The sequence below is a fragment of the Talpa occidentalis genome, unplaced genomic scaffold (genome assembly GCF_014898055.3).
Source record: "Talpa occidentalis isolate TD23 unplaced genomic scaffold, MPIMG_talOcc4v2.1 talOcc4.15, whole genome shotgun sequence".
Taxonomy (NCBI): domain Eukaryota; kingdom Metazoa; phylum Chordata; class Mammalia; order Eulipotyphla; family Talpidae; genus Talpa; species Talpa occidentalis.
Genome location: NW_023601543.1, coordinates 82,302,964 through 82,330,601, shown reverse-complemented (window position 1 = coordinate 82,330,601; position 27,638 = coordinate 82,302,964). Strand labels below are relative to the sequence as shown.

General features: G+C 48.4%; 1 protein-coding gene across 8 annotated transcripts; it reads right to left on the bottom strand.

Moving 5' to 3' along the window:
- ASB9 (ankyrin repeat and SOCS box containing 9) lies at positions 1-27,638 on the bottom strand. Of its 8 annotated transcripts, none has more exons than XM_054695836.1 (9): positions 27,508-27,638; positions 25,889-25,965; positions 24,888-25,087; positions 17,441-17,520; positions 12,757-12,864; positions 10,502-10,652; positions 8,769-8,903; positions 7,377-7,568; positions 1-4,016 (listed from the first exon to the last, which is right to left on the bottom strand). In XM_054695836.1, exons 3-9 carry the CDS (start codon positions 24,979-24,981, stop codon positions 3,892-3,894), a joined length of 885 nt encoding a protein of 294 aa, XP_054551811.1. In that variant the 5' UTR covers positions 24,982-25,087; positions 25,889-25,965; positions 27,508-27,638; the 3' UTR covers positions 1-3,891. The 8 variants fall into 8 exon arrangements, with proteins under 8 accessions (XP_054551811.1, XP_054551810.1, XP_054551812.1 ...); XM_054695835.1 differs by having other exon boundaries at positions 27,512-27,638; XM_054695837.1 differs by having other exon boundaries at positions 27,516-27,638.

The window sequence follows — 27,638 nt, the reverse complement described above, 5'->3', positions numbered from 1 at the left end:
GATTTACCGGGTACACGGCAGGCAGGGGTGCAGCAAGCCTTCACTCCTCTGGGCTCTCCGGCCTTCTCTTGCGTTCTCTCTGCTCTCTCGTGCTTCTGCTTCTGCTGGCGTTCCCGGGACGCCGCCCTTATTAAGTCCAGTCTCAGCCCAGGTGCACCCACTAACGCATGCCCACACCCCACTCCAGGTGCCGCCATCAGGCATGCCTTCAGGACCGCAGGGATCCACCATCCATCCTAATGGCGGGAGGGCAGAAAACCCTGGTATCATTTACGTACCCTACAACCCCCAAGCCTCGATGAAAACTAGCCTCGCCCAATACCGGAAGGCCCTGCGAGGCGCGAGGTGGGTGGGGAGGAGAGAGGAAGAATCCAGTCCTGCTGCGCCTGGCCCCCTGACCTGCCCAACGATGTGCTAATACATGTGTGTGGCTTCAGGCCACTAAGTCCCGCAGTCTTTTGTGGGCAGCCACAGAACGCTCACAGCAGGGAAGCACACAGACAAGAGCCCTTGCACAACTCGCAAATGAGCAGCCAGAAAATTCTGCTCCAAGCCCAGGCAGCTTCCCGGCACCTGGTCAGGCTACACAAATGTCAGTGATTCCCCCCAAGCTGGCCCCGCGCCATGGAGGCTCCTTACCCTGTCCCACTCCATGTGGCATTAGCTCCAGCCATCACCCTCCACGGGGAGCCCTTTCGAGGCCGCTGCCTTGAGAGCATAATGTGCAGGCGAGACAATACGGACTAGTCAGTGGAGGCCTCTCCCCAGATTCTGGGGGCCAGCCCTGCCAGGCCTGAGGATCACTGCAAAGCGCCACTTACCCATCAGGATCGGCCGGCCTCTCTCCCGGCCTCCAGGGCTCAGTTTCCAATTGCACCCGAAGCGTCCAACGCTCCCAGGCAAGTCGCAGCAGGCCTGACCTGGCGCAGCCGCAGAGCTAGCGCGACCTTTGACCTCATACCTGGCTTCGCTCTTTTCCCAAACGGGGGCTGGGGGGGCGGTGAGGTGTGAAGCAAGGGGTTCTAGTACCCAGGAGCAAGAAAATGAAAGGCAGTGCTGTAGTCACCATCTGTGTGGCTTTTTGCGAGTTCCTTAAACCCTCTGCACCCCATCTGCAGAGTGGGGTGACAGAACTTTGAGGGGAGGGTCATAAGTGGCCGAACCGTGGCCCTTACGCAGCACTCTGCAACGCGAGCTGTTACTTCGCTGCCTTTCACCGTCGCTGGGTCCTATCAAGCCCCAAGGCTGGGCTTTCGTATTATAAGCCCCCCCCCCCATATTATGAAGCCCCAGAATAGACCGCTGAGCACATCTTGCTGCCTGGCTTCTGGGCCTCGAGTATCTGCTCAGTGACTGACCACTCCAGCCCAGTACAGGGAGTATCGGACCACGTCAATCAGCCACAAAATAAACCCAGAACAAATCAACCCCCTTTCATTTGTAACCTGAATCGTCCCGTTCCTAGGTACCTACTGGCCCGCGTTTTGACTGGATAAAACCAAGGGAAATGTAGAAAAATCATGACGAGACTGGGCTACAATAATTGTGTTAAGTTTGCAATCTAAAAACAAAGTAGACACAAGATAAAACAAAGTCATTACCATTTTCAAGAGGTGGTTTTGGTATGGTTTCACCACACTGAGCATTTTCTACCCCTCATTCATGAAGCTGGGGGGCTTTGTGTCACCGAACCAGCCTTGATGGCAGAAGTTGGTAAGTTCTGTCAGATGGTGATGATAAAACATTCAAAGGTGTAGACCACCGACAAATGGAACCACCACTAGGCTCATAAAAAAAAAAAAAAAGACTTCCAAGTTAAACAGAATCTTCTTTTTGAGCAGTGCTAGCTGAGGTGATCTGAAATTTTCCTAAACGGACGCGAGGGCGGTGGCCGTGATGTCCCCACCTGCGGAAATGACCGTCTCTTACAAGGATATGCGAACTGGTTCACTGGGAGATTGAAGAAAAACGCTTGTTCCCTAATTCCCTACACTCCTGGCTTAAACTTGGAGGAATTTGGCTGAGGGAAGACTGACATAAGCAAGTCTGTCCAACACATTTTATATGAGAAGCCGTGATATTTTTTTAAACTAGTTTTCAAAAAAAAAAAAAAAAACCACCAAAACCTATAGTAAAAGGCCTCCAGCGCCTCTCTCCTTAGCAAATGATTTCCCCCGCTGGAGTGGAAGATTCGGAGCCAGCATCGCGCTGCTCCTTTCCACCGTGGCCCCACTGGCGCCTAGAGCACAGACGCAGGCCCTCACTAATTATGTCCCGAAGAGATGGACTAAATGAATTAGCGAGCGCAGGATGCTGGTGTTGATTAGCTGTCTACATCCTGAGCCGTTACAAATGTAAACACGATCAGATCAAGCATTTTTTTTTACAGCAGCAGGGAGGTGAGGTTCTAGAGAGTTGCATTTCAATGTTTGGAAAAGGAAATCTGTTGCCAATGGGAGTGATGATTACAAAGTTTTCATTCCCGGATGGAAATTTCCAGAGCTTATGTTGTAAACCATCTTACAATGGGTCATTTATGAGGAGCTACCGTTTTGCTTTAGCCACCATGTGGCAGCAGCGCCATCTGCTGGAAAACTAGTTGGGCATTATAGTGTCTTTTCCATAGCAAGTAGAATATGAGAATCACAGGAAACTATACTGGACTATCTTGAGAGATCCTTTAGGCTGTATGTCATCATACAGGTAAGGATTTGACTTAAGTATGTACAATATTTTCTTTCTTTTTATCAGGTCAACGGAGCTCCAAATTCCTCTCTCAGAGAGAAAACTGAAACTACTGCCTTCATTATTAAATCAAATCACAGGTCTCAAGTAAATCAGAAACTGAATGGCAGTTCAAACCCATCCACCAAGTATCTGGAGGGTGCTAACAGAAATTTCTGCAATGCTGGAGCAATAGAATTTTTTGCGATGTTATGGGTGCCGTCTAATATAGCACCACTAGCTGTGTGTGGTTGTTAAGCATCAGAAATGTGGCTACTGACACCGAGGAAGTAGATTTTTCATTTTATCTAATTTCTATTTTTTAAATGGCCACACGAGGTTAGCATAGGGTTTCTCAATTGTGGCACTACTTACATTTTGAACTGGATCATTCTTTGTGGCGGGGAGGTTTAGCAACAGCCCTGGCTGCTACCCACAAGGTGTCCCAGCTGTGACAATCAAAAGTACCCCCAAACACTCAAGTGTCCCTGAGGGAGCCAAACCAGTGCTAGTTGAAAACCCACTGGGCCAGTAGCCACAGTGCTGTGTTCGACAGTAGCAGTTCTAGAATGTATCTGAAATATATTTGACATTTTAGTTGGCAAAACTGACTCCTCTACTCTACTAGGGCAGTTGTGGTTTTGTCCTAAGAATGGGAAGGGTTTTAAACAATGGCAGACGTGGACAAAGAAATGTCTTTCCTCTTCATCTCCCTTTGCATGTCATGGAGATGGAGCCAGGACAGTAAAAAGGGAAAATTCTGCCCCACTCCACACTCCCCAGGTCAGCCCCAGAAAAACTATCCTCGCATGGGCAACTGGACAAAATGACCTCCTTGAGGCTGTCTCCCCTGCAGCAGGGGAAAGCAGCTCACCCATGCAGCAGGGTGGCCGTGAGGCTAAATTACACAAGGCATAACGTGTTCCTAGCTCAGTCTTGGCAAGTAGTAGATGTTCAAAACTATTAGTTGTGTGAGCCATCCCCTTCCAATTTTCCTGCCTTCCTACTAATAGCACAAAAGTACCCAGTGTGTTGCCACTGAACATAAAAACCCAGTGGAAGAAAACTAGCCAAGCTCTGTAAATGGGACCGATGTGAAAATTCCAGAAGCCACAAGACGCGGTAGCATTGGTCTGTTGTTTGTAACTCCATATTCCCTTGGCACCCTCAAAGGTGTAGGAGAAACTGTTTCAGCTCCTGGGGGAGGACCAGTCTGGTGATCTTATGATGTTGCTGGATCCCAAAGCACTTCCGGATTCGCAGGCGGCAGAGCTGCATCAAAGGAGGGGGCCCTGGAGGAAGATCACAAGACAAGTCACACGTGGGGTTCATGGGTCTGAGACCACTTTCCCTCTCCATCTGTGAGAGCAGACAAGCTGTACCATTGTTACAGGAAATAATGAGGTCCTATATAAGACCATTTCCGCTTTTTGCAAGAGACATTTTTAGGACACTCTTTTCTAGAATCTAATTGAAACAAGTGTCTTAGGGTCGCATGTAGAACAGACTTCAAAGCTTACTCGCACAAAGGGAGGCTTATGGGAACAAATTTGGGGATTATGAGGCTATACAAAATTCCCAATGATGAAAATAAAAATTCACATTTAGTGGCTTTTTTGGTGTTTTATCTTTAAAAAAAAATGAGGTCCTCTTTCTATATACAAATATTTTTATTTTCTACTTTGAGCAATTTTAAGATATTCAACTATAACAAGCTATCAGTGAATCACAGGGTATGTATGCTATGCAGTCATATGACACTTATTAAGCCATATTTTTATATTCTGCCTTCAGAGCTACCCCAATGATTCAACTCGTAGGTGAGAAGTGAACCCACATAAACCTTGCCCACAGAGCACCCTATGTGTTAACTTGTCAGGACAGTGGCTGCCCACAGGGGTTGGGCAGGAGGGAGGAGGGGCATTTGGCTCCCCAAGGACATCTGGCAATGTTTGGAAACCCTTCTGGTCATCACAACTTGGGGGAGCAGTGCCACTGCAGGCCACAGGACATTCACCAGCAGGCTCCAAAGTAACTAGAGCCAAGGCCAAAAGCCCCGTAAGAGGGTAAGAGAATGGGAAATGATTGCTCATCCACACTCCCGCCCCAAACTGTAATGAGAATTCATTTTTAGTTATTAGAAAAACAATCTAGCAAAGCTATAGACCTCCCCCCCCCCCAAGAACCCCATAACACAGCAGCCCTCAATCCAGGCTGCACTTCAGAATCCCCTGGGGGATGGGGACTTTAAACCAGGTAATACTGGGCCCCACCCCAGAAGGGTCACTTCAGTGACAGCTGGGTGGGACCTGTGCACCTGGGCTTGTGTAAGGCACACGCCCCATGCTGTGTTGTGGGCAGCCAGGGTTGAGGACACCACCACAGGGCACAAATGCCCACTTCTCAGGCGATGAGAGCAAAGAGAGGTGGAAAGAGACACATGTACCATGAGAGAAGTAAGAGTGGGGTTGCTCATCAGGCCCTGACAGCACATTCAGAGGGTCCCTGTGGAAATGAGGGCGCTCTCTGTAATGCTGAGAGTGCTCAGGGCATATTCCCACAAGCTACAAAAAGTCCACCGTGGGGAAAGCAAAAGTAATCTCATCTCGATAAGGAACTCCGAAGGGCGTGACCAACCAGAGGGGCCTGACACTGGCAGGGGCATCTGTGCCGCCACTGCTAAAGGGTGAAAAGGAGCAATCAGAACTAGGAGGAGCAGACCTGCCACCCACTATCAGTGGGGTGCTCCACCCCATCACCTGGATTCCATGAAAACACAGATAAAGACCCGCCACAGCTGGGCAGCCATTCGCTGGCACCTGCAGGTATTGGAGGGGGCGGGGAGGTTGCTTTCCTCAGTCAGAGAGCAGCTACTTCTCTAAGAATGGCCATTTTGCTTGGGGTCTTGACCCCACACCCCTCCTCCCCCCGCAAGCTCAGAATGCTCTAAAGGTCAAGGAGCGGCTCTTTTCCTGCTGGGCAGAGAGTCGTTTGTCCTTTCCATTGTGCGGCCTGAGTGAGCACCGCTTCAGCTGCTCCTGAAGAGGCTGGAGTGGGAATGGTCTTGAAAGCCTTTGTAGGGACGCCCAGAGACAGAAACTGCTGTGTTAATCTGCTTGCCTGGCCCCACTTCCTCTGGGCTTCCAGACTGCTGAGAGGTCACCTCACCAGAACCCCCAAAATGAGCTATGGAAGCCCAAGTCGTGCCTGTTATCTCCAGAGGTAAGTGGCATTTCATAACCCGAGGAGCCATGGGTCATGGTCACCACGGCGTGAAGGAGAGGAGGCAGCAGCAGCACAGGCCCCCAGAGCGGCTTTGGGCAGGAGAGTGGTCAGGAGCAAGCAGTGGGCACTTGACAACCCAGTGAGACAATCTGTTGAGGGCGGCGCTGGGGCTACCTATATAGGCACATCCATGTTTGTGTACATGTCTGGGTCCAGGACTTGATTTTAGGGAGCTCTTCCACCTCTGGGATGCCTTTCTCAATTAAAAAAAATATATTTTAGAACTGTGTGGGTATAAAAATGAATTCAACCCAGGAAGTTTTAGTTATGGTTTTCCTTCAGATTTTAAGAAATTAAAACATTTCTGCGGGCCCTAAAAACATCGTGGGTGCTAAGCATCAAGCTGTCTCGTGCCTGCTGGAGGGTCAGCCATGCGGATATAAACAGCATTGCTCGGAAACAAGAAATCATGACAATGCAGGTAGCATCACCCGATGATTACTGTAGCTTTTAATCAAAGGATTTCCACTGGATGGTTCCATGAGCCTGGGGTCCCACTCTCCAAGCCCTGCTGACACTGCCTGGGGAGTGTAAGCCTTGTTTGGGGGGCTCCGGGCAGGGGTATTGGCCACAATACCCAGCAGGAGGAAGAGGGATTCTCAGAGTGTGGGGAGAAAAATGACCAGATTATACACTATCAGAATCCTCCTGGTAGGGAAGCCTGCGCTGAACCCCACAAGACCTAATACTTGGCAAAGTCACACACTCTAGAAAAAGAAGGCCCAGGGCTAGCTGCTCTCCAATTTTAGGGTCAATTGCAAATACAGTCTGAGGGTCTTTGCTCCCCACCCCAAGCCACCCCGACCTTGCAGCCAGGAAAGCACCCCCGCCCCCTAGCATGCTGCTCCACCACAGTGTAGGCTCGTCAGGCTCAGAGTGTCACTTCCTATTCCTGGGGTTGGGTAGATTAACTTAGTGTAGATTAACTAAAAATAGTAAATGTCTTCACATTACTGTGACGCATTAGTGAAATACCTTATAATGCTTGATCAGTTGCATTCTCAGACCCAGAAACCAAAGAAAGGCCCAGTAGTTCAGCCCAACTGCAGTACCCAGGGCACGGGGCCACCCCAGAGAGGTCTCCGCCCCTCATTCTAAAGCCTGTTTTACATAACTTTAATATTAACATTTGAAAACTGGCCTCCCCCATATATGAATTATCAGATATCACAACGGCCCGTCTACGACATGCCAAACAAGATGGTTTCCTGCACATCATGAAGGCTACATCATCTCAACTCCCCGCAGTTGGCCACAGCGGAGAACGTTCTATTTTAAGGAAGTTAAAACTGGTTAAGTACCTGCCTCCCACTAGAGCGTGCAGGAGCCTACGGACTAGGGCTTAGGTTCAGGCAAAGGAGAAGCACCTTCTCTCTGCAAGAAGAGGCGGATCAGAGGGCTCTCAGGTGGCAACAGTTCCAAGGGGCGTTTGCCTTCGGCGTTCTTGGCCTGGGTGTCCGCGCCAAAGTCCATGAGCAAGCTGACGAGCTCCCCGCTGGACACCCTGGCCACTGCGTGGAGAGGGGAGTCCAGACCTTTGCCTTGGTTCACGTTCGCTCCTGCATAGACGGACAACAGAGGGTCATTTGAGGAGCAGAGTCCTTCTCTAAGCACTGGACCTTCAAATTCCCCCAAAGGGGTATGGGATTGTCCTTCCTCAGAAAATGGAAGATGACTTGATTCTACTTAATGAAATATGGAGAAGCGTGACCGAATATACATGGGCTGTAGTCTGTGAGTGTTAGGCATAGACGTGATACCTACAAGACAAATTCTGGGGGTGTGAAAGTTGCACATTTATTATGGAAGGAGCCCAATATTAGGCAGGACAGCCCAGAAGTGAGGCTGGAGGGTGGACTCTGGTCCATAGCAAGTGGCCAGACTCTCACTGAGCAGCTGCTGTGGGGTTTTAATCTGGGCCTTGGGACTGCATAATTCTGACTGTGAAAAGTGATCAACTTGTAAGAGCATCTCCTAGGCCAAGACCACAGGGCAGGCGGCAAAGTCCTGCTCTTCAGGAGTAAAGTGGACTTCTAGGTCCACCCCCACCCAATCCCATGCCTACACTCACCACACATCCCTACACTCACCACACATCCCCAGCCCAGCCTAGAGGCTGGCTCCCCCGTGGTATGTGGGGACAGGCAGCTTTGCCTAGTGCCTGTCTCTGGGAATCTGTGTCTGTTGTGAACTGGGGAGGGAAAGATTACTGGAGTCTTGAAGAACAAACAAGACTCAAATAATTAAGGAGGTGATGAAATGGTGTTAAAGTGGAGACTGGACAAGGAGGGAAGTGAAAAGGAAGGATGGTCCACAGGCTTTCGCGAAGAAAACCTCTTCATTACCATGGGCTAAAAATGGGGCAAGTTCAATTTCTAAATCAAAGAGAACTAGTAAAGAGGCCCCAAATAGGAAGACGGTCCTAATCCGGCAACTTTACAGGTTATGCAGGAACTAATAATGATTAGCCAGAGGGAGGGAAGGCGAGGAAAGGGAGGAGAAACTAACAATCATTGATTACTCACACGCCCCGGAAGAGGGTATTATCACCAGCATCATCATTATCCTCATTACAAGTGAGAGAACCAAAGTTGGAAGCATTTAACCTAATTCCCCATGGGAATACCGTTCCCGTGAACCCCAACCCTGGCTGACTCCCTGGCCTGCGCGCTTTCCTCTGCTATATTACAGCAAACTTGAAAAGACATTTAATTGATTTTTCATTTTCTTTCTTGGCTTCACTTTGCTTTCTGTGTTACCTGACTCCAGAAGTGTCTTGACACAGGCAATGTGCTGGTTTTCACAAGCCAGGTACAGTGGCGTGCCCAGGTGGCTGATGTTGTGGTCAATATTGCCCCCGTGAGCAGCAAGGGACTTGATGCACTCGACATGGCCTGCAGCCGGCGAAGACAAAGCACAACACTCAGCTAGGAAAACAACAGTGTCCCCATTTTTTGTGTTTAAATTTGCCCACATTTGTCCATGGGGCCAAAAGCTATTTCCTTTACTTAGAACAGGGAATGATTTTCAGCTCTGTCATCCACACACAGGTGAAGCAGAAGATGCGGTCTGCAGCTTCTGCAGAGCCCCTGGAGCCTGCCAGCCATGGTAAGCACCCTGTAACCACCCACCTCTTCCCATCGTTTGTGCCTTTGTAGCCACACAGGTGAGAGATCCAAGTAAGACTGGAGAGCGCTGTAGAGAAACAGGCACTGACGGTGGATGCTGGGTAGGCTCTGGGACCCAGAATGAAACTTACCACCGCTCCTAGGGCAGACCCCAGGACAGACAAGTCTCAGAGGACACATGTGAGCCTTAGAAGAAGCTGTGGAATCCAACCTAAGCTGGGCCCAGTCTGGCCAACAAGGTTCGGTGAGAGCTGAACCACTCCTCCTTGGTCTAGAAGGTCATACTTTAAATACTGCTCCCTTGCACCTCTCTGGTTATACCATTTGAGTGCTACGTGCGTAGTGGATATGATGAGTTAGCATGTCTCTCAATGAAAGACTGTCAATGCTTTGGGAAGTAATTATGAGTTGATCCAATCAAATAAGTCTGCTGTAAGGATCATGGGAAGCCATGGGGTGAAAGCCATTGGGGAAATAAATAGAAAGCCCTCTGGCAAGGTCTGGTCATGACCGTGGGGCCTATGAACACTGAAGCAAAGCAAAACTTGCAATTTTACTTTTTGTCTAGAGTTAAGAATATCGGAAAGACTGTGGCTTTATAAAAAGCACTATCACAGATGTGTAAGTTCTGGGGAGCCAGTGTGCCCCATGTTGACTATAGTTAATGATACTATGTTGTATAGCTGGAATTTGCTAAGAAGAGAACTTAAGTGTTATCACACATTCACACACACACACACACACACACAACACAAAAGAGGTAACCATGCAAGGTCACAGATCCATTCATGAACTTGATTGTGGTCTTTGCACAAATACCTATCAGATCATCGCATTGCATACCCTAAATACAGACAATTTTATTTGTCAATTATACTTCAATAAAGCTGGGGAGAGAGTAGAGAATTATCCCAAACTGCCTGTAATATATTTCCAAAACTGAACATTAGTTTCACTTAGCAAACTTAGATTAGTTCTGAGACAATCTTCCTTTAAGGCTTTAAAATAGGAGAACATAAACTGTTTTAGAAAATACCTTGATGGGGTTGTGGGTTCAATAAAATAGTCCACAAATATTAACGGCTAGTGTGCCACGCATCAGACCCTGTTCCAGAAATGCCGCCATGAACACCATTCCAAATGCACGACCAGGCCAATTCTCAAACTTACTGAGCATCCGGCCCCCTGGAGGGCTTGTTAAGCCAGACACAGTCAGCTGGGCCCCACTCCGGAGTTTCTGAGTCAATGGGTCTAAGAATCCACTGGTGAGCTACTGCTCTAAGATACCCCTCCTCCTCTTTCTTTCCACAGTAAGCCGGCCCTTGAAGGAGTGGGTGGAAAACGTAAATTCTGAACACATTCACCTCTCTTAGCAGCTTCGTGGATTGGAGACGCCAGATCACTCAGAGGGTGGGGGTTGGCTCCATGCTGCAGGAGTAGATCCACGCAGTCCTGGCTGCCGCTGACACAGGCATTGAACAGGGGTGTGTGCCAGTCTGTCGTGATGCTGTTCACCTAGAAAAAAAGCACAGGGTGAAGGCACGTGGCGGGATGGCCTGGGTTTAAATCTAGCTCTGTCACTGTCAAGCTAGGACTTACCATCCCAGAGCCTTAAATTCCCCAACTAAAAAAATGAGGGGAAAAAATACCAAATTCCACAAGGTGGTTGTGAATGTAAAGCATCAAGAATGTTCCTGAATGTTCTATCTCCTTCATGCCCTTCCTGGGGACATGAGCTCTGCCATGCGTTAGGATTATTTCAACAGCTTACAAACTACTTCCCAACCCTTAAATTCGGGCTCCCCCATATGACTTGTTTTGGCCAATGGGACAGTCGCAAATGTGGCCCAAGCAGAGAGCTTTCCTCTTTGGTTGCTCTTAGAATCCCTGCTAAAAGGTGAACAAGTCCAGGCAGCTGCTACAGAATGAGAGGCGATGTAGAGATGTTGTGTCCCCAGACATCCCAGTCAAGGTCATCATGAACCAGGCTGCCCCAGCTGACCTTTCAGCTAACCGCAAATGCATAAGTCAACCCAGCTGAGGTTAGTTGAAGCCATCCAGCCAGAACTGTCCAGCCAAAACAAGAAACTGTGAGCTAAATAAATGGCTGTTGTCTGAAGTGGGTGGCTTCTTACACAGCAAAAGCTAGTAGACGTAAAAGTGTACTGTAACTGTCTGCTCTGGCCAACACACTATACATGCAATGGGCCTATTTGCACTCTCCTGGGCATGTGACTATACTATACTTCCCAGTCTCCCTGGCAGTGAGACATGGCCTGAGTTCTGGCCAAGAGATGTAGGCAAAAGGATTGTCACCACCACGACTGGCCCTTAAATTAAAGGTCTTGCATTCACCATCCTCCACATCTTTTCCCCTTGCAACTGTCTGGAATGGAGCTGACCCCAAAAGCACACTTGTTGAAGCTGCTTGTTGAAGATGGCAGAGCAACAGAGTGCAAGGAGCCTGTATCCTTGAATCTTCCTTAGAAAAGAGCCACCCAACTAGGAACCCCCACGCTGGAGTTTGAGTTGAACCAGAAATAAACTTTAATTGTAACAGGCTACTGAGAGATCGGAGTTTATCTATTGAAGTAGCCAGTGTTCCATTCACTAACCTGTTTATCTGGCTGTCTCCTTATGGAGTTTATAAGTTTCTTTAAAAAACCCTTAGAATTAGGGGCCTCCCCGGTGGCGCAGTGGTTGAGCGCTGGACTGCGAAGCTGCCCGCAGCCTCTGCAGCACCAGTTGGATCCCCGGCTACTGGCGAGGGTCCTACATGGTGCGCAGACCTCTCCTGCTGCCTGCTGCTCCCCTCAGCAGCGTATTTCGTCAGTCTGCCTGTTCTGTTCCCCGCTCTGGTGAATTCTCTCACCCTCCCGTGCTTCTGACTGTACCCAGTGCTTGTATAAATAAATAAATAAATCTTAAAAAAAAAAAACCCTTAGAATTAGGCACATATTAAGTGCTCCGTCAATACTGGTTGACAGAATATGAGAAACCTACATGTAATTTTCTGATCAGATTTTCCCATCACTTGAGCATGAGTTATGGAAGGCTTCTGGTGCCTACTTTCAAATTCAGTGGCTGTGTCTTCCTTCTTCCTCTAGGATATCATTATGCTGTCTCCAAATAATCATTACAGGCCTTATCTCTCTCAGTCTTCATCATACCACCATAAGCTACACAACCTCTGTGATTTCCCCCTTTACCACATATAGGCTCGACAGCTCACTGGCTCAGTTACTTGTGCAAGTTCCCAATGTGAGTAAATGGTAGAGATGGCTGGGACCATTATTCAGGTCTTAAGAAGTCAAATGTCATGTGTTTTCTATAATATTTCACTACCTTCCCTAAGAACGAAGGCAGAAATCTAACAGCTATTTATTAGCAGCGACGGTTCCAGAACATGATATATACTCAAACTCTTATTTCCTTGCTAAAAATTCAGCATTTCATCTATCACTAAAACAAATAAGCTTGATGGACATAATACTTTTGAAAAATATTCCTCTTCATATTTCAAGTCAGACTAATCAAAAATGCTGGGAATTATTCAGCAGGGATAGAAGCAGTCATTTTTCATCTATGGTTTCTAAGGTATTATTTGAGCTGCGCTTACCTGAGCCCCATGCTTTAACAACATGCTCGCACAAGAGGGGTGGCCTCCGAGGCAGGCTTCATGGAGTGGGGACACACGGTCTGCTGTGATGAGGTTCACAGGCCATCCCTGCAGGAAGGAAAACAGGTAGGGGAAGCAGTGCAAAGCACAGTTCAAGCACAAGTCCAGGATGATGACAATTCCTTTCAAAGTGAACCTGGCTCAAAATCTGACACTGAAGTGTTAACAAGCATATAAAAAAAAAAAAAAAAAACTGCCACCAAAAAACAAAAGGAGGAATTTTCGTATGGCTGGTGGTGGGAACATAATACGATACCACTCAGGAGAAGCTTGCCAAGATCTACTAGAGATGACCATGCAGCCATTGAACTCATAGGTCTACACACCAACACTGCCTTTCATCTCACCCCCACTCGCTCTTGTCCCCTCACATGCTTTGATGAGGTCTGTGACAAGGAGCCCAGGGCGGTCTCCAGCCCACAACCCAGGAAGCCTGGAAGCTTCCCAGCAGCTACGGGAGTGGAAACTCGCTCCTCCCATAGCCCAGCCTTCAGGGGCCTGCAACTCTGGCCTGCACCTGGCTACTGAGTCATGACTCTGGACCAAGATAAAGCGCATCTAGACTCATGACCCACAGATGCTGTGAGTTAATACATTTGCTACATTAAGTCACTAAGTTTTGGGATCATTTATTACACAGCAAGAGATGACTTACACAGGTGATCCTCCACAGACAGCCGGAAAGTCCCGAAACAGGGACAACTGCTCTCACTCTGGGTAGTGTAGGTCTGAAGAAACAAGGGTCTGGAAGGCTGTGAGGCCATCAACCTCTTAGAAAATGTACTCTCCAGGAGATGGGTCCAAGCAGAACACAAAAAGGACCCCAGAATCTCAGACCCCCTGTTCTTGGAACACATTATCCTTAACAGGAGGACATGGAGTACAAGAAAAATATTTTTCTCGGGGCATGTGGGTTAAGAGTGTGGTTAGTTTAATGCATGACTTTGTAATATAATGCACCCTTTCTTTCCAGAATAGTTTACATTGTCCTAAAGTCATTCAAATAAACTGCCTCATTCACCATCATCCTAACACGCATCCTTCTACTCTTGCGGCATCGACACGTCAGCCCCTCTCTAGCCTGTCCTTTCGTGGCTTCCACCCTCTGACTGGCAAGTTCACATATTTTGAGAAAAGCAGTCATTCTGGGCATGCCCAGTCTACAGGATGTTGAAGTCAGGGCCTTTGGGGGAGGGGTGGGCCTAGGAAGGGGTTCTGGAAGACTCAAAATAACCATACCAGCTCTGCTGCCTGCACAATCTCAGATCCCATCTGTACCCACCAATAAATGCATACTGACCCCTTGACTCAAGAAAAACTTGAATTATTTTATTTATCGCTTCACAAGTACTACCCCTGGGCTTCCCAGTGGAATATCTTCTATTTAATTACTGTCATTATTTTATTTTTTTATTGGAGGCATTGCCCTCAAAGATTTGTTCTCAACTCCTTGTTCCCCGTCTCATGCTCTCTATTTGCCCAATCTCTTTTACTCCCACTGCTAGAGTACACCAGAAATTCACAGCAAAACGTTAACGGCATTTTCCTCCTTGCGTCTACTCATGGGATGAGAGAAGTCTGCCCTTTAAAGGAGTTATTTATAAGGTATTTCGTCATTATAAGCACGCTCCTCCAGGCTCAACTGCCATTTTTTTAAGATTATTTTTTATTTATACAATAGCTGGGGTACAGGCCAGAGGCACGGGAGGGTGAGAGGATTCACCAGAGACAGAGTGGGGAACATAACAGGCAGACAGACCGAAAGCACTGCTGAGGGGAGCAGCGGGAGCAACAGGAGAGGTCTGCCACAACATGTGGGTATCTCCCTGGCTGGCCAGGAATCGAACCTGTGCTGCAGAGGCTGCGGACAGCTTCACAGCACTGTGTTCAACCCGCTGCACCACCAGGGAGGCCCTCGACTGCCATTTCTAAACACCTAATTCTTATACATTTACGTCCTTAAATGCAGGTAAGTGCAAATACAAAAAAAGTATTCCCAGCACAAAAAGTTTTGACCACACAATATATTCACATTAAAAAGAGGTTCCTCCAAGTCAAGGTTCCCTGTGCAAATTTAGGACTGTATTGACAGGTTCCCACTGAGCTATAGTTCTACTTACAGTGAAACATGGTGACTGGCGTCAATTACTGACAAGTCTGAATCATATAATACTGCCAGGATATGACCCAATATAACCCACTAAGCTGGGCTGAATTTCACCCGGGGTCAGTCCACAACGAGCTCTCAGTAAAAGACAAATGAATGGCTTATTTTAAATTTTTGCTGTTGTCAATTGTCTTCTAATCTCAACCTATCGTCAGGAGCTCTCTTTTGGGTGGGTCCCTAAGGCTGTGCAGTCTTGGGGCGCCCACGAGAGGCACAGAGGCACAGTGCTCAGTACCTGACACCTTCCTGCCCGTCCCAAATGCCCAGCCAGGCTGAGTCAACTGACTAAACAACGAAGGTCAGGCTCTTCCCTTTGTCCTGCACAGTTAGCAACTCCTTCTGGAACGCGCATCACCTCCAACACTGCATTCCCTTCCGGCCTTACCAAGGAGGTGAGAGCCATCTGGTGTTCCCTCCTTCATTCCCCTCCTCCCACTCCTGAAAGCCTCTCGGCACTTCTCCAGTCCTCTTTTCGCCCATTGCACCTTTCATCGAGGAAGAAATGCATGCACTCACCCCAGCAGCTGACCTCAGCACAACAGCCAACTTCACAGCAATAGCCAGAGGCCTCACCCAGGCCTCCACCTTCTCGCAGGCCAGCCCCAGTTTGCTCCTCTTCAGGCCACTTTCCTTTCGCTCTCAAGGTCGCTCCCCCCACAATCCTGACTCGGCCAACCCACCACCCAACGCTCTTGCCTTCACTGCCCTTTTTTCTCAAAAACAGTCTGTCCCCATCACCTCTATGTTGACCCCTTCTCTCACCTTCCACAACGCATTGTTGCCGGGGCTGCTTTTGAAGATCACCAGCGGCTTCCTCCTTATGACCTCTGAGGTACCGTGCTCTGTCCTTCACTCCAGCCCTGGATTTGCTACATATTCCTCTTGTGAACTCGGGAAGCCTCTCCTCTGCCTTCAAAACAGCTCTACGTGAAATTATCTCTGATTTCCGACCATCTCTTTTTGCTTTCACTGGCTCTGTCCTTTCCGCTTCACAGCCTAATGCGGGCATTGTCTCAAGGACTTGCCCTCGAATTCTTTTCTCTTAATATTCTCTACATGTTGTCTATATGTATTTGAAATCACTGCCATCTAAATCTCCACCCCTGGTGCATTTTTCTAATCCCTGATAAGACATAACCATCCAGAGACCCAGCTCACAACGTAAATTCAGCCTCTGCCAACGGAGCTCTCCCTCAGAGAACTCCATGCTCTGCAGCCCATTTCCGGACGGCGCTGGTCTCTCAGTTCACGCCGAGGACTAAGAACTCTGAGAGGGGACAGCACAGCGACTATCGACTGCAAATGCTGGCACCATCACCTGACAAGAAGTGTGACCTTGGGCCGGCATCTATCTCCCTGAGCCTCAGTTTCCTCATTTGTAAAATGTGGACAACTGCACCCACCCTCTACATTTGTTAAAAGGACTAAAAAACGATGTCAGCCAAATGCTTACGTCTTGGTTAACTTCTGGGCAATTCTTTCTTGAGGACACATTCCACCTTTTATTTACATTTTAAGACTAACTTGAATCTCAAAAATCACAAATCCAAATACCTATTCCCTGTTTGCTGATTTCACCTGACTTAAAGGCATGGTTTGGCAAACAAAGACTGTAGAATATTTACCACAACAAAGAATAATTAGTTACCCATTCAGTTTCTCCTTTCTTGGACCCAATAAAGACTATTTTTTATAATTTCCTTTTTTCTTTGTTTTATAACCATTTAGATGTTTGGTCTTATTTCCCTTATATGTTTAGCAAGTTTTTTTTAGTGTCCTTTGATTATCTGAAGTGCTCTGTGTTTTGTAATAAGAAAGTAGATATCATGTGTATTGACAGTAACTGAAGTTGGTAATTTACTTAATGTCGCCACAGGTAATTCTCACACCTGTATGAGGTAACATAATAGACTGACTCCGGTCTCAATTCCTTACTCTCCTGTAAAGTGCAATACGATACACGGGTGTGCCATAACCCCAAGGCTAACAGCATGTACTTCTTTGACCCCTCACTTTGGCCTTGGTGATCTGGCTTCTTTTGACCATGGGATGCTAGCAGAGGTGACATAAGCTGACTGGAAGGGTTCCTGCATGCTTGGGCTTGCTGCTGTGCCCTAGTCTTTTGCAGTGAGAAGGAAGTTCTGCAGGCAGCACTGGTCAGAGAAGGATGGGATACATATGCAGTAGAATGGCACCCCCCACACCCCACCCATGGCTTGGAGCTAAGCCCAGTCTAGATCTGCTAACCCCAAGACTTGTGAGCAAGAAATAAATGGTCCCTTTACTATGCCACTGAGCTTGAGGTGGTTTGTTACACAGCAAGAGCTCACAAACAGGTAGGTGTTTGGAGTGCTCTTTTTATGAAGGCAGAAATGAAGGTTTCAAGAATTTTCAAGTACCTAACTTGCTCAAATAGCCATTTAGAGCTTTTTTTTTTCCCCAAAAAAAGCTACCTACCTGGCTGATGAGGTTCTTCAGAGACAGCAGACGGCCGTGGATTGCAGCCTCATGCAAAGGAGACCAATCAGACACAGCATCTGTAGGGAGAGGAAGAACAGGTCACATCTGCTGATACACTTTAGATTGTGAGCCCTACCTTGCCAGGCCATGGGAGCAGGCTCAATGGGTCACAGCCTAGAGTCAGGCAACCAAAACTCCCATCAGGATGTCAGTTTTTCTCTTCTCTGTTGACATTTCATATGCAGAGTTGCTTTAAAAAAAAAAGGTCTAGATAGCTAAAGAAAGAACGGCCGCCATGACCCAGCTGAGGACAAAAGAGGTCACCGGGGTTGGGGTTGGCAGATAATTACTATACTTCCATTTACACACCGGTTTCAAAGGCAAATGGTCCATCCAGTGAAGTGAGAGCCCCACTAATTACCAGCTTTAGTGTATTAAGCTGCGGTTGCCAGTCTAGTTTCCTGCGTGAAATGCAAACTTTGGCATCTCAGTAAAACAGTGCCACGTACTAATAGTAGTAATCATGTGATTACATACACCATTAGGTTTGGAATCAAATACAAACAGAACCGTGTCTATTTGTGGGTCACTTCCTGTCCCAATGTCAAGCACGCATCAAAGTTTGGTCTGACCTTGAAGCAGGGACACGATTTATCCCCAAAGGCAGTGTGCCAATGTGGTTAAGCCTCTGACTTGAGTCATGGATCCCCAAGTTTTTAGTTCCTTCGCTGTAAGGGAAGACAGCAATATATACTTACCCCAGGTTCAATGCCTGTTAGCTTCTATCATCCTGCTCTAAACACACAATTTTGATTATACGTCATCATCATTGCTGTTTCAAATAGCAAATTTATTCTATGGTCATATACATTCCTAGGAAGGAAATCTTTTAGCCCTGTGCCAGCACACGGCACGCTGTCCTCTTTCTGAGTGGATACACCCTGAATGAAGCGGATGCCTGAATGTTTCTCATCTCCAGCTGTGTCTGATTTCCAGCACCAACCCCCTCAGGAAGTGAGAATGAAGGTGGGGGGCTCCTCTGAGCGTATGTCAGAAAACACAGTGCCCGCAAGTGGAGTGCACCAGTCTCATACCAGCCGTGCCGTGGAAAGGAACTGGGATCTGCTCAAAGCTGAGAAGACCCAAGAAACAGGCACAGTTGATCCTCAAATAATGTTACTCCGTTCGATGTCATTTCCTCATAACATTGATGAGGGGAAAAATATCCAAGACAATGTTGAATGAAATGACATTATTCAAAGACCAGCTTCCTTACAATCCCAGTTTTGAAGAACCCACAGGTGCTGTTCAAGGTTGTAGGCTGAGGTCAGCCTGCTGCGGCCTGTCAATGCCCTGGGAAATCTGCCTCGGGGAGCAAATGAGCGCCCTTGCAAATGGACATGGGAAGAATTTACTTGGCAAAAGCTGAGTGAGGCCACCTACTCACTGCACCCCCCCATGCTGTCCTTCTGGGTCACCCAGCGCTTGAGGCACCTGAGGTGAAATGGTTTTTCCTGCCTCCAAATCCTGGCCTTCACTAGAAGCATAGATCCTCATGGCGTTCTCTGAGGCTCCTGATACTCTCAGGAAGAGATACTGCAGCTTCTAGGGCTTGGCGCCCACAGTCCAGACTGTAGGTATGGAAAGGTTTCTCCCCAATTAGGATGAGAAGGACAATTCATTTTACCCTGTGGCTGCTGGTGCAAAATAGCATCCATGCAGACTCTTGAATGAGAAGACAGAGTCAAAAATTGAGAAAGGTTTTGAAAATCAGGTTTAAATAGATTTGCAATTGTACCCTAAGGGATCACCAGGTTTGTGAGGATTAATCTTTTTTCCTTCCTAGTGCTCAGCTGCTAAGAAATAAAGCTGCTCACTTCTCAACCTTTCTTAAGGCTACCTCAGGTAATTAGGGTTAATAGCCTCAACAGTCCATGCAGGTAATTTGGGTCCTTAAGTGTATCTCTATTCAGAGTGCATAAAAATGATGCAGCTATATTATCAAGTGTTGGCAAAAACAGGTTTTACTTTCTATCCATTCTTCATGGCACCATTACTCCCTCTATTTAGGGGAAATAAAGATTTATGTACTTTTTTAAGAAGGAAAAAAAGCTCCTGGAGGTATTATATCTCCATAGCAGAATGTGGTACTTCTAGAGTTTACAGGGCAGAGACCATTTGTGTCTTTGAGGAACAGTGTTCCTGACTCATGCAGCAGGGGCTGACAATCCATGTCTATTTAGCTACCTACCTATCACCAGCCCATCTACTTGTCCACCTACTGTCATCTACCCACCTACCATCCACCCACCTATCTACTTTTTTATTTATCGATCATCCATCTAGCTGTCTAGCTAACAGCCTTACTGAGTCATGATTCACATACCAAACAACTCACACGTTTAACATGTACACGTCGATTGTTTTCAGTATATTCACAGAGTTGTATAATCATTACCACCATCCATTTTAGAGTAATTTCATCATCCTAAAAAGAAACCCTCGGCCCTTAGCAGCCCCCATTTCCATTTCCTCAGCCCCTGGAAACGTCTGATCTGCTTTCGGTGTCCGTGGACTTTCTGTTCCAGACATTTCAGAGAAACAGAATCACGCAATACGGGGCCCTCTGTGTCTGGCTTCTTTCACAAAGCATAACGTTTCGAGTCCCAACCATGTTGGCCTATTTAGCAGTACCTCATCCTTTCGTGTTAGCAAGTAATATGCATGCACTGCGAAGCTAAGGTGGAGCACATTTTGTTTCTGCAGTCATCGGTGAGGGGCATTTGCACTGTTTCCACTTCTTAGCTATGGTGCATGATGCCATTTTGAACATTCACGCATGCAATTCTGAGTGCATGTATGCTTCAGTTCTCTTGGATATATACCTGGGTGATATGGTAACCGAAAGCTTGGCCTTCTGGGAATTGCCAGGCTATTTTCCAAAGTGGCTCTACCACTTTATGTTCCCATCAGCAGCGTGAGAGATGTCCCTTTCTAATTTCAAGTCATTTCATGGGGTGAGCCTACCATAAGGTACCCATACTCCTGCCCAGAAGAAAAACAGAGTCCTTGTAAAGCCCAAATTCATCTTAAATTTACATAAGGCCTTTGGCCTCAGCACATCTCTGAACAGTTGAGTGATTACGTAAAAATGTAAAACTATGGTAACAAAAGGTCGATATTTTTCTAGCGCTGACATCAACAGCGTGAACATGTGTGTGTGCGTGTAGACACGCGCACACACATTTCCAGCAAACACCATGCTTTGCAGTAGGAGCTAGACCACATACTCTCTGGTTACTAAAAACACTGAAGAACTATCTGCAAGATGTTTCTCCACAGCTTTGCAGAGCCACATCCCAAGCAGTTACAAACTCAACACACACAGTCAGACGGAGCAGCAGCACTGCCTGCCTTCCGGCGCGCAGCTAGCGAGCAGAACAAGCAGGGGCCTATTCCTGCCAGCAAAGGGACCACATGTGTAAGAGGAGATTCTAGACAAAGGGGAGAATCAAGGTCACAATCTCCTTTTCCATGGGCCCCCAATAAATTAAAAAAGGAAGAAGGAAAACAGGGACCGGCAAGTCTTTGAAACTCGAAGGCCATTATCGTATACGACACATTCTCCGAGTCCTCGTGTGGGTATAAATGAAAGATTCTTCCCAGCACCTGCTCAGCCAGGGTCTAGTGGTTATAGTGTCAAAAAATAGATGCTGAGTGGGGTCACCGTCCACGTCACAGCTGCAGTAGTGCAGCTCGTGGTTAAATAGGGGAGGGAGCGCCTAACACAACCGCTCCCCGAGTCCACCCATTAGTGCCATTAAACTCACCTTTCTTTGAAATTACGTCTCCATCAAACCCGGCAGCCCATTAGCGAGGCTGCCGTTTCACTTTTAATTGCAATTTCTGGCATGATTTTTTTAAATTTCCATTATTTCAGAAAAGATTTAAAATGCCCGAGTTCGTACACTGGAAAAGAGCTGTCAGCGAAGCTCTGAGCGCCGCCGCGAGCGCTGTGCGGGAGCAGAAATCTCTCTGTCCTGGGAAACAGCCCGCAAGGTCAAGGAGAAGGAGAGAGGTCGGGGTGCTCTGCCGGGGAAGGAGCATCTGCCCTCAGTCTGCACCACGGGCAAGCGGCCTAGCAGGCGGCTGCGCGCACAAGGCGGGTGGGCCGCGCTGGGGTTCCGGGACCAACCGCCAGAGGAGGAAGGGAAACAGACGGGCAGACAGAAAGGCCCACTGAGGCGAATGCTGGCCAAGCTGGTCCTGCCCACCGCAATTCTCTCTCCAGGGTCCGCACCGGCGGGGTCGTCTGTTTTCTCTCAATTTGGGAGGAAACGCATGTCTTTACAGGCGCGGGTCGACAGGGCAGACTCGGAAAATGGGCACAGTGGTTGCCTGCCCACTGGGGTGATGGTTGTTTATCCTTCCATGTGGTCTGGTTGGTTGTTTATCCTTCCATATGGTCTCCAAAGGGTCCATGAGGAAGCAGGAATTCATTTCCTAGGGCTGCCTGACAAAGTACCACAGAGAGGGTGCTCTTCTGATGGAGGCCGCCCATCTTTGCTGTCGCTTGGCTTGCTAGATGGACCCTCCTGCGGCTTCCTGATGCTGTGCGGCCTGCTCCCTGCCTCCTTCACGCCTCGTCTAAGGATGCCCGTCCCTGGAGTAGGGCTCCTTCTCCTCCATTATGTTTCCATCCAAAATAATTCTAGCTTCGAGGGCCCTATTTCCACACACATTGTGAGGTACCGGAGGGGAGGCTTCAACGTGGCTTTGGGGAGGCAGCTCAAATGAACCCATAACAAGATCTTTCCAAGGAAATGAAGCCGTTCTGTAACTGCTCCAGGGCAGGGGTCAAGCATGAGTGTATGTCTGCAGAGGGGGCCGCCATCTACCTATCCTTTTCTCTGCCTCCAAGTGGAGGTAGGAACAGCAAAAAGGCCCCGGACAAACCACACTTGGGCCCTAATTTCACTCTGACCTAGCCCTGTGCCCGGAGAAACGCTTCACTGGCTGGGCACAGCTGTTAGAGAACAGCTTTCTGAGCGGTTCACACTTCAGCAAGGTTGACTTCAGAAGCATAAACATATACAATCCAGCTACAACTGAGGCGCTGCCCAAAGGGCAAGACAGGCAAAGTAGGGGAAGACCCCACTCGGGTAAAGAGAAGAAAATCTGGGAGGGCTTCCTGGGGGCAGTGGTCAGAAGGGTGCAAAAGGTGAGTAAGAGTTTGCCTATAAGATGCAGAGAAGGAGGGGGGGCAGCAAAGGTGTGCTGGCATCTGCTTTATGATTTCTGCCTCTTTGAAAATGTCTCTTCCCTTGGCCCCTGTGGAATGGTAGCATCCAAGTCTCTTCCTGCCTCTGTCCAGATCACTGGTCTGACATCCTCAACTGGTAACCGGTCCTGAAGTTCCCTCCTCAGCTCAGCTCTTGGCCAGCAGACACTTCCTCCTTCTCCAGGACTGCAACACAGCCCCCAGCAGGCCATCCTGAGATCTGTGTCCTACCTGGGTTCGTCCAGCCCCTCATCACACTGTGCATTGGCGATTTTCTGTTCAAACTACAGCGCCTTCTCTTCCTTGCTCTGCTCCCAAGACAGCTCCTCCCCCAGACCCTCCTCAACTTCTCTCCTAGCTGACATTCATTCCTGCTGGAAAACTTATGTCAGCTGCCTTCTCTCCTTGAGCCCCAAGATTTCATCAGCCACAGAGCCTCATTGCTCTTTCCTTTGAAATCACCCACACTTTTCCTTCCTCTGTCAGGTCGTATCCAAAGTTCAATCCAAAGGCCAGCTTAATACTTGCTTTGGTGCAGTGGGGTTCTCAATGTGCGGTTCCCCTGCCCCCCAGCACCATCTGGGAGATTCTTGTCAATGCAGAGTCCCAGGCCTCACCCCAGACCTACTATTGCATCAGAAGTTCTGGGGGTGGGGCCCAGCTCTGTGCATTTTAACAAACCCTTCAGGTGATGCTAATGCAACTGAGAATTTGAGAACCACTGGAGATATGCAAGTGCTTCCATGATCACCCCAAAATCCATCCTGATGGTGGCTGCTCGATGAATTTACTTATAATCTTCATTATGGCCAGGCCTGTGCTCCAGAACCATCAATGGCTCCCAATCCCCTGTCTCATGAAGGTCAATCTCCCACATCTAGTTTTCAAAGCTTCCTTATCAGGTTCCATCTCTCCAAACTTGTTCTCACTGAGCTACCTGCATTCCAAGACACTGCATTCTAGCAGTGACCATGGCTTCACTTCCTAAGTGCCATACATTTGAGAATACACACACACACACACACACACACACACACACACACAGAGCCCACCTCACCCCTCCATCCCACTCCAACCAGGATTGGATGAGGACCTTTAGAAACTCCAGTGAAAAGTAGCTGGCACCTCTGTCATGTGCAAATAAAAATAAACAAAATACTCAGCTGTAAAACCATTGGGCAGAAATCAGCCAAATTATTCTTCCCACCGTGACTGGTTTGTTGCTTTAAAAAAAAGTTTATCAAATTCATTTCAAAGAGAGAATTTTGGCGCCACTCTGCTTTCAACTGCTCCCAGTGTGTTCAACCTATCCAATTAACCCAGCTCTACCTTCAATGAACCAAATCCTCCCCACTGTCGAGTATCCTGCTCATTCTACAGGCCAAGTTGGATAAAGGAGTGAATGAGCAGCCTCTTCCGCTCAGTTAGTCAGAGGGAAAGCTCTCATGTCTTCTGTTTGCTCCTCCAGCCCCTAGAGAGGGGCAGACTGCAAAGTCCCGGCTGCCTGCAGGCTCCCCGTCACTGCCCCTGACCAGCAAAGGTATGTACAGCCCATGAGGCCGCCAGCACAATCTCTCTTCTCGGATACCTGGGCCCCTCTGTCAGAATCCTTTCCACAGGAGGTCACCTGCTGGATGCTCCCAGGAAGCACAGCTGCCCCGAGACCTTGGCCTCTAGACCTTCGCCAGGACACCACCTGACAGGTGTGACTCCTGCCTGCTGGCCAAGTCTCCAAGGTTAAAAGAAAATCCCCCTTCACAGCGAAGCAATCAACACTCAGAACATCAGTGACGAACCCGGCGCCACCTAAATGCCAAATACCTAAGACCTTAGCATAAACAGATTAGCAGCCAAAAAGTTGCTGTTTACAACTTTTAAACGGCCATGGCAGGGAGGTGGTACATTGGATTCCTGAGAGTTGAAGTTGTGTCTGGAGACTACACTGTGACCTTCAACTCTGGGTGGCCCATGGCACCCTCCAGACATTTTTGAATGAGTGGAGGGTCTACACCAGCAGGCCATGGGCATCTCTCTGCCCAGGGACCGCCGTGGCCACAACTCGCTAGGAGCCACTGAAGCCTCCCCCCCACCATTGTCTCACTTCTTCCCTCCCAAATTTGTCCGCCACCCCCTCAGCAAGGGCTCCACAGCCCCTGGACTCACCTCCCATTAACGGGTTGCAAGCAAGCCTGGGGTCCTGAGAGTCTCCCCGCCCCGGGGGCTTGTTGCTGGCGCTGCCCGGCTGCTCACTGGCCATGATGCACTGCTGGTCAAACAGCTCTCTGTTCCACTTCGGTGCTCAGCAAAGTCCAAATTCCATGCTCCCCTGCTCCGGGGAGATGCCAGAGCTGTGACCGGTGGAGCTGCAGGAGAGGAGAGGAGAGCACAGGGCAGCAGAGCCCAGGACCGGCTGGGTAATCTGAGTCCTACCTGCGGGCACCCAGGCGTGCGCGCCGGCACACTCCGCCCCAGCTGGAGGCTGGCCAAAGCCCACAGCAGCCCCCCAGCCCAGGTCGACAGAGTTGCTGATGTCACGTCCTTTTCTCCAAACCGAGACCAATCAGGGAGACAGCCTTGGGGTTTATCAGGAAGGAAACTCAGTTTGTAACTTTTGGAGAGCAAGAGCCAGGGTGGGGGAGAAGCAAGGAGCAGGCTGCGAGCTTCGCCCTGCTGGCCTGTTTGTTACTGGGGGCGCTGCTTGTTGTGGAGACCAACCCCCAGTCAAGAGCCGAGAAAGCTGCTTTTCCTGGCTAATGCAGCAGCCAGGCCAGCTGCACATGTGGTTTCAATTTTTCAGGGAGTTTCTTATGGGAAAATGTATCTATATGTTACAAAAATGCACTTTGGGAAAGCTCTTCTAGTTTCTTCCTGTGCACTGGGAGGCCTGCGTTAAATGGCCTGCTTCCCCCTTCCTCCACACATTGTATTTTAACTTCTAAGTAAACAAGTCACCATTGCTTGGAGGGGAAAGAAAAAAGGTTGCTGGCAGTGGGTATGGAAAAGACACTCCGGCTTTCTTATAATTGTTGGTTAGCGAGTTTTACTTTGTATGTGAAGGTTTCCACGGTTTGCCTTTACCAAGTATGTGGGTTCTTTTACATGTGTCTTTTCAGATAAACCCAGTTTACCCACACCCTTGGGTACTGCTTCAAGCTGATAGTTACCCCTAGACTCTGCTGCTTCTTTCTTCAGGTGGAAGGGGGTGCTCTCCCCACTGCTGGAAGGTTCTGCGGCAACCTGGCTATGAAATGATTGCCGGTCACTTGGTTTTGAAATGCCAAAGAATAACCTCACTGTTGGACATTTACAGCCCCTCTTGGAAAAACATGCTAATGGCTGTTCACAGTCTGAGGAGTATCTTTCCTATTTTAAAATGCATTGCCCTGCATACATTTGGAGACACATTTATCCCTGTACATTTTTCACATAAGTGTAGTTCTACCGTCCTATTGCTCTATGCTTTTTATACTCATATTGGTCTGTTCAGCTATAGCCCTTTAGTCACCGCCGTGAAGGATCTCATTCCTCCCGAGTGGCGGAGGCCACAGAAATACTGCCGTCTACAGGGCTTTGTGGACACACACAGATATTCTGGGGGAGAGAACCCAGAGAATGGAAGTGCTGAGTCAAAGGCATGCTCACACGCGTGGCTGCGTGTGTGGAACTACAGACACACACAAGAATGAGAACAAGTCAGACTGGAGAGTTCTGGCTGAGGGCCGTGGAGTGTGCTGGTGTCCATTTGCTGCTTGGGATATTTTACTACAATTTTGTAGAAAAGTTATCACTGGCGAAAACGGATCAAAGCTACACTGTATTATTTCTTACAACTGCATGTGAATCTACAATGCTCTCAATACACATTTCAATCTTCAAAAAGGGCTGTTCGCTGAAAATTGACATAATACTGCCCCACTGCCCTTGATCTCTACAGAATAAGTGCGCGCCCGTATGCCTATATCACGTATACTGCGTGTGTGCAGATACTCTACTTCATCAGGAAAGATCTGAAGAACAGAGAAACTGGGTTTGGCAGAGAGGGAGAAATTTACCTGCTACAGACCAAGGGAAAGAAAGGCAGGCACTATGGGGAGGCTGGCTCCCACTGCTGTCCTGAGTAGTCTTAATAATTCAGCCTCGGGCCTCCCCCCCGCCCCCACCCCTGGTGCAGCAGTTGAGTGCTGGGCTGCGAAGCTGCCTGCAGCCTCTGCAGTGCTGGTTCAATCCCCAGCTGCTGGCAAGGGTCCCACATGGCGCGCAGTCCTCTCCTGCCGTTCGCTGTTCCCCTCAGCAGTGTACTTCGGTCCTTCTGCCTGTTCCGTTCCCTGCTCTGGCTCTGGTGAATTCTCTCACCCTCCCGTGCTTCTGACTGTACCCAGTGCTTGTATAAATAAATGAATAAATCTTAAAAAAAAATAGTTCAGCCTCTTTGTTTACTTCTAATTAAATTCCAAGGTCAGGCCTCTTCATATTCAAATATGGTCCAAAAGGACCATAAGGAAAAATTTCAGGTTGTGGCCTTAGTACCTGGGAGGGAATTAATGAGCTGTGGATTCTCTCATATTTATCCTGCTGGTCAACACTCATGACTAGGAGGCTGGAAACAGATTGGGTTTTAACTGTCTAACAAGAGTTCTTGTCAGGAATTAGAAAACCATTACAAGAGGAGTTTGTGCATTTTTAAGGATTTGTGGGAGGATGAAGCAGAATTACACACATAGGAGCTGGGATTAGAGAGAAGTAGGCGGGGTAGCCATGAGCCACAAGAAAAGAGCCAACTTACCTACCTACCTCAGTCCTGGCGTGTCTGCACATTCATGAGCGTGGCCTAGGCTAGGAAGACAGACTTAGGGCTCGCAGCAGGCCAGAGGCCACACTTACCCTGACCAGGGACAGGTCACACTGGCCAGTGCC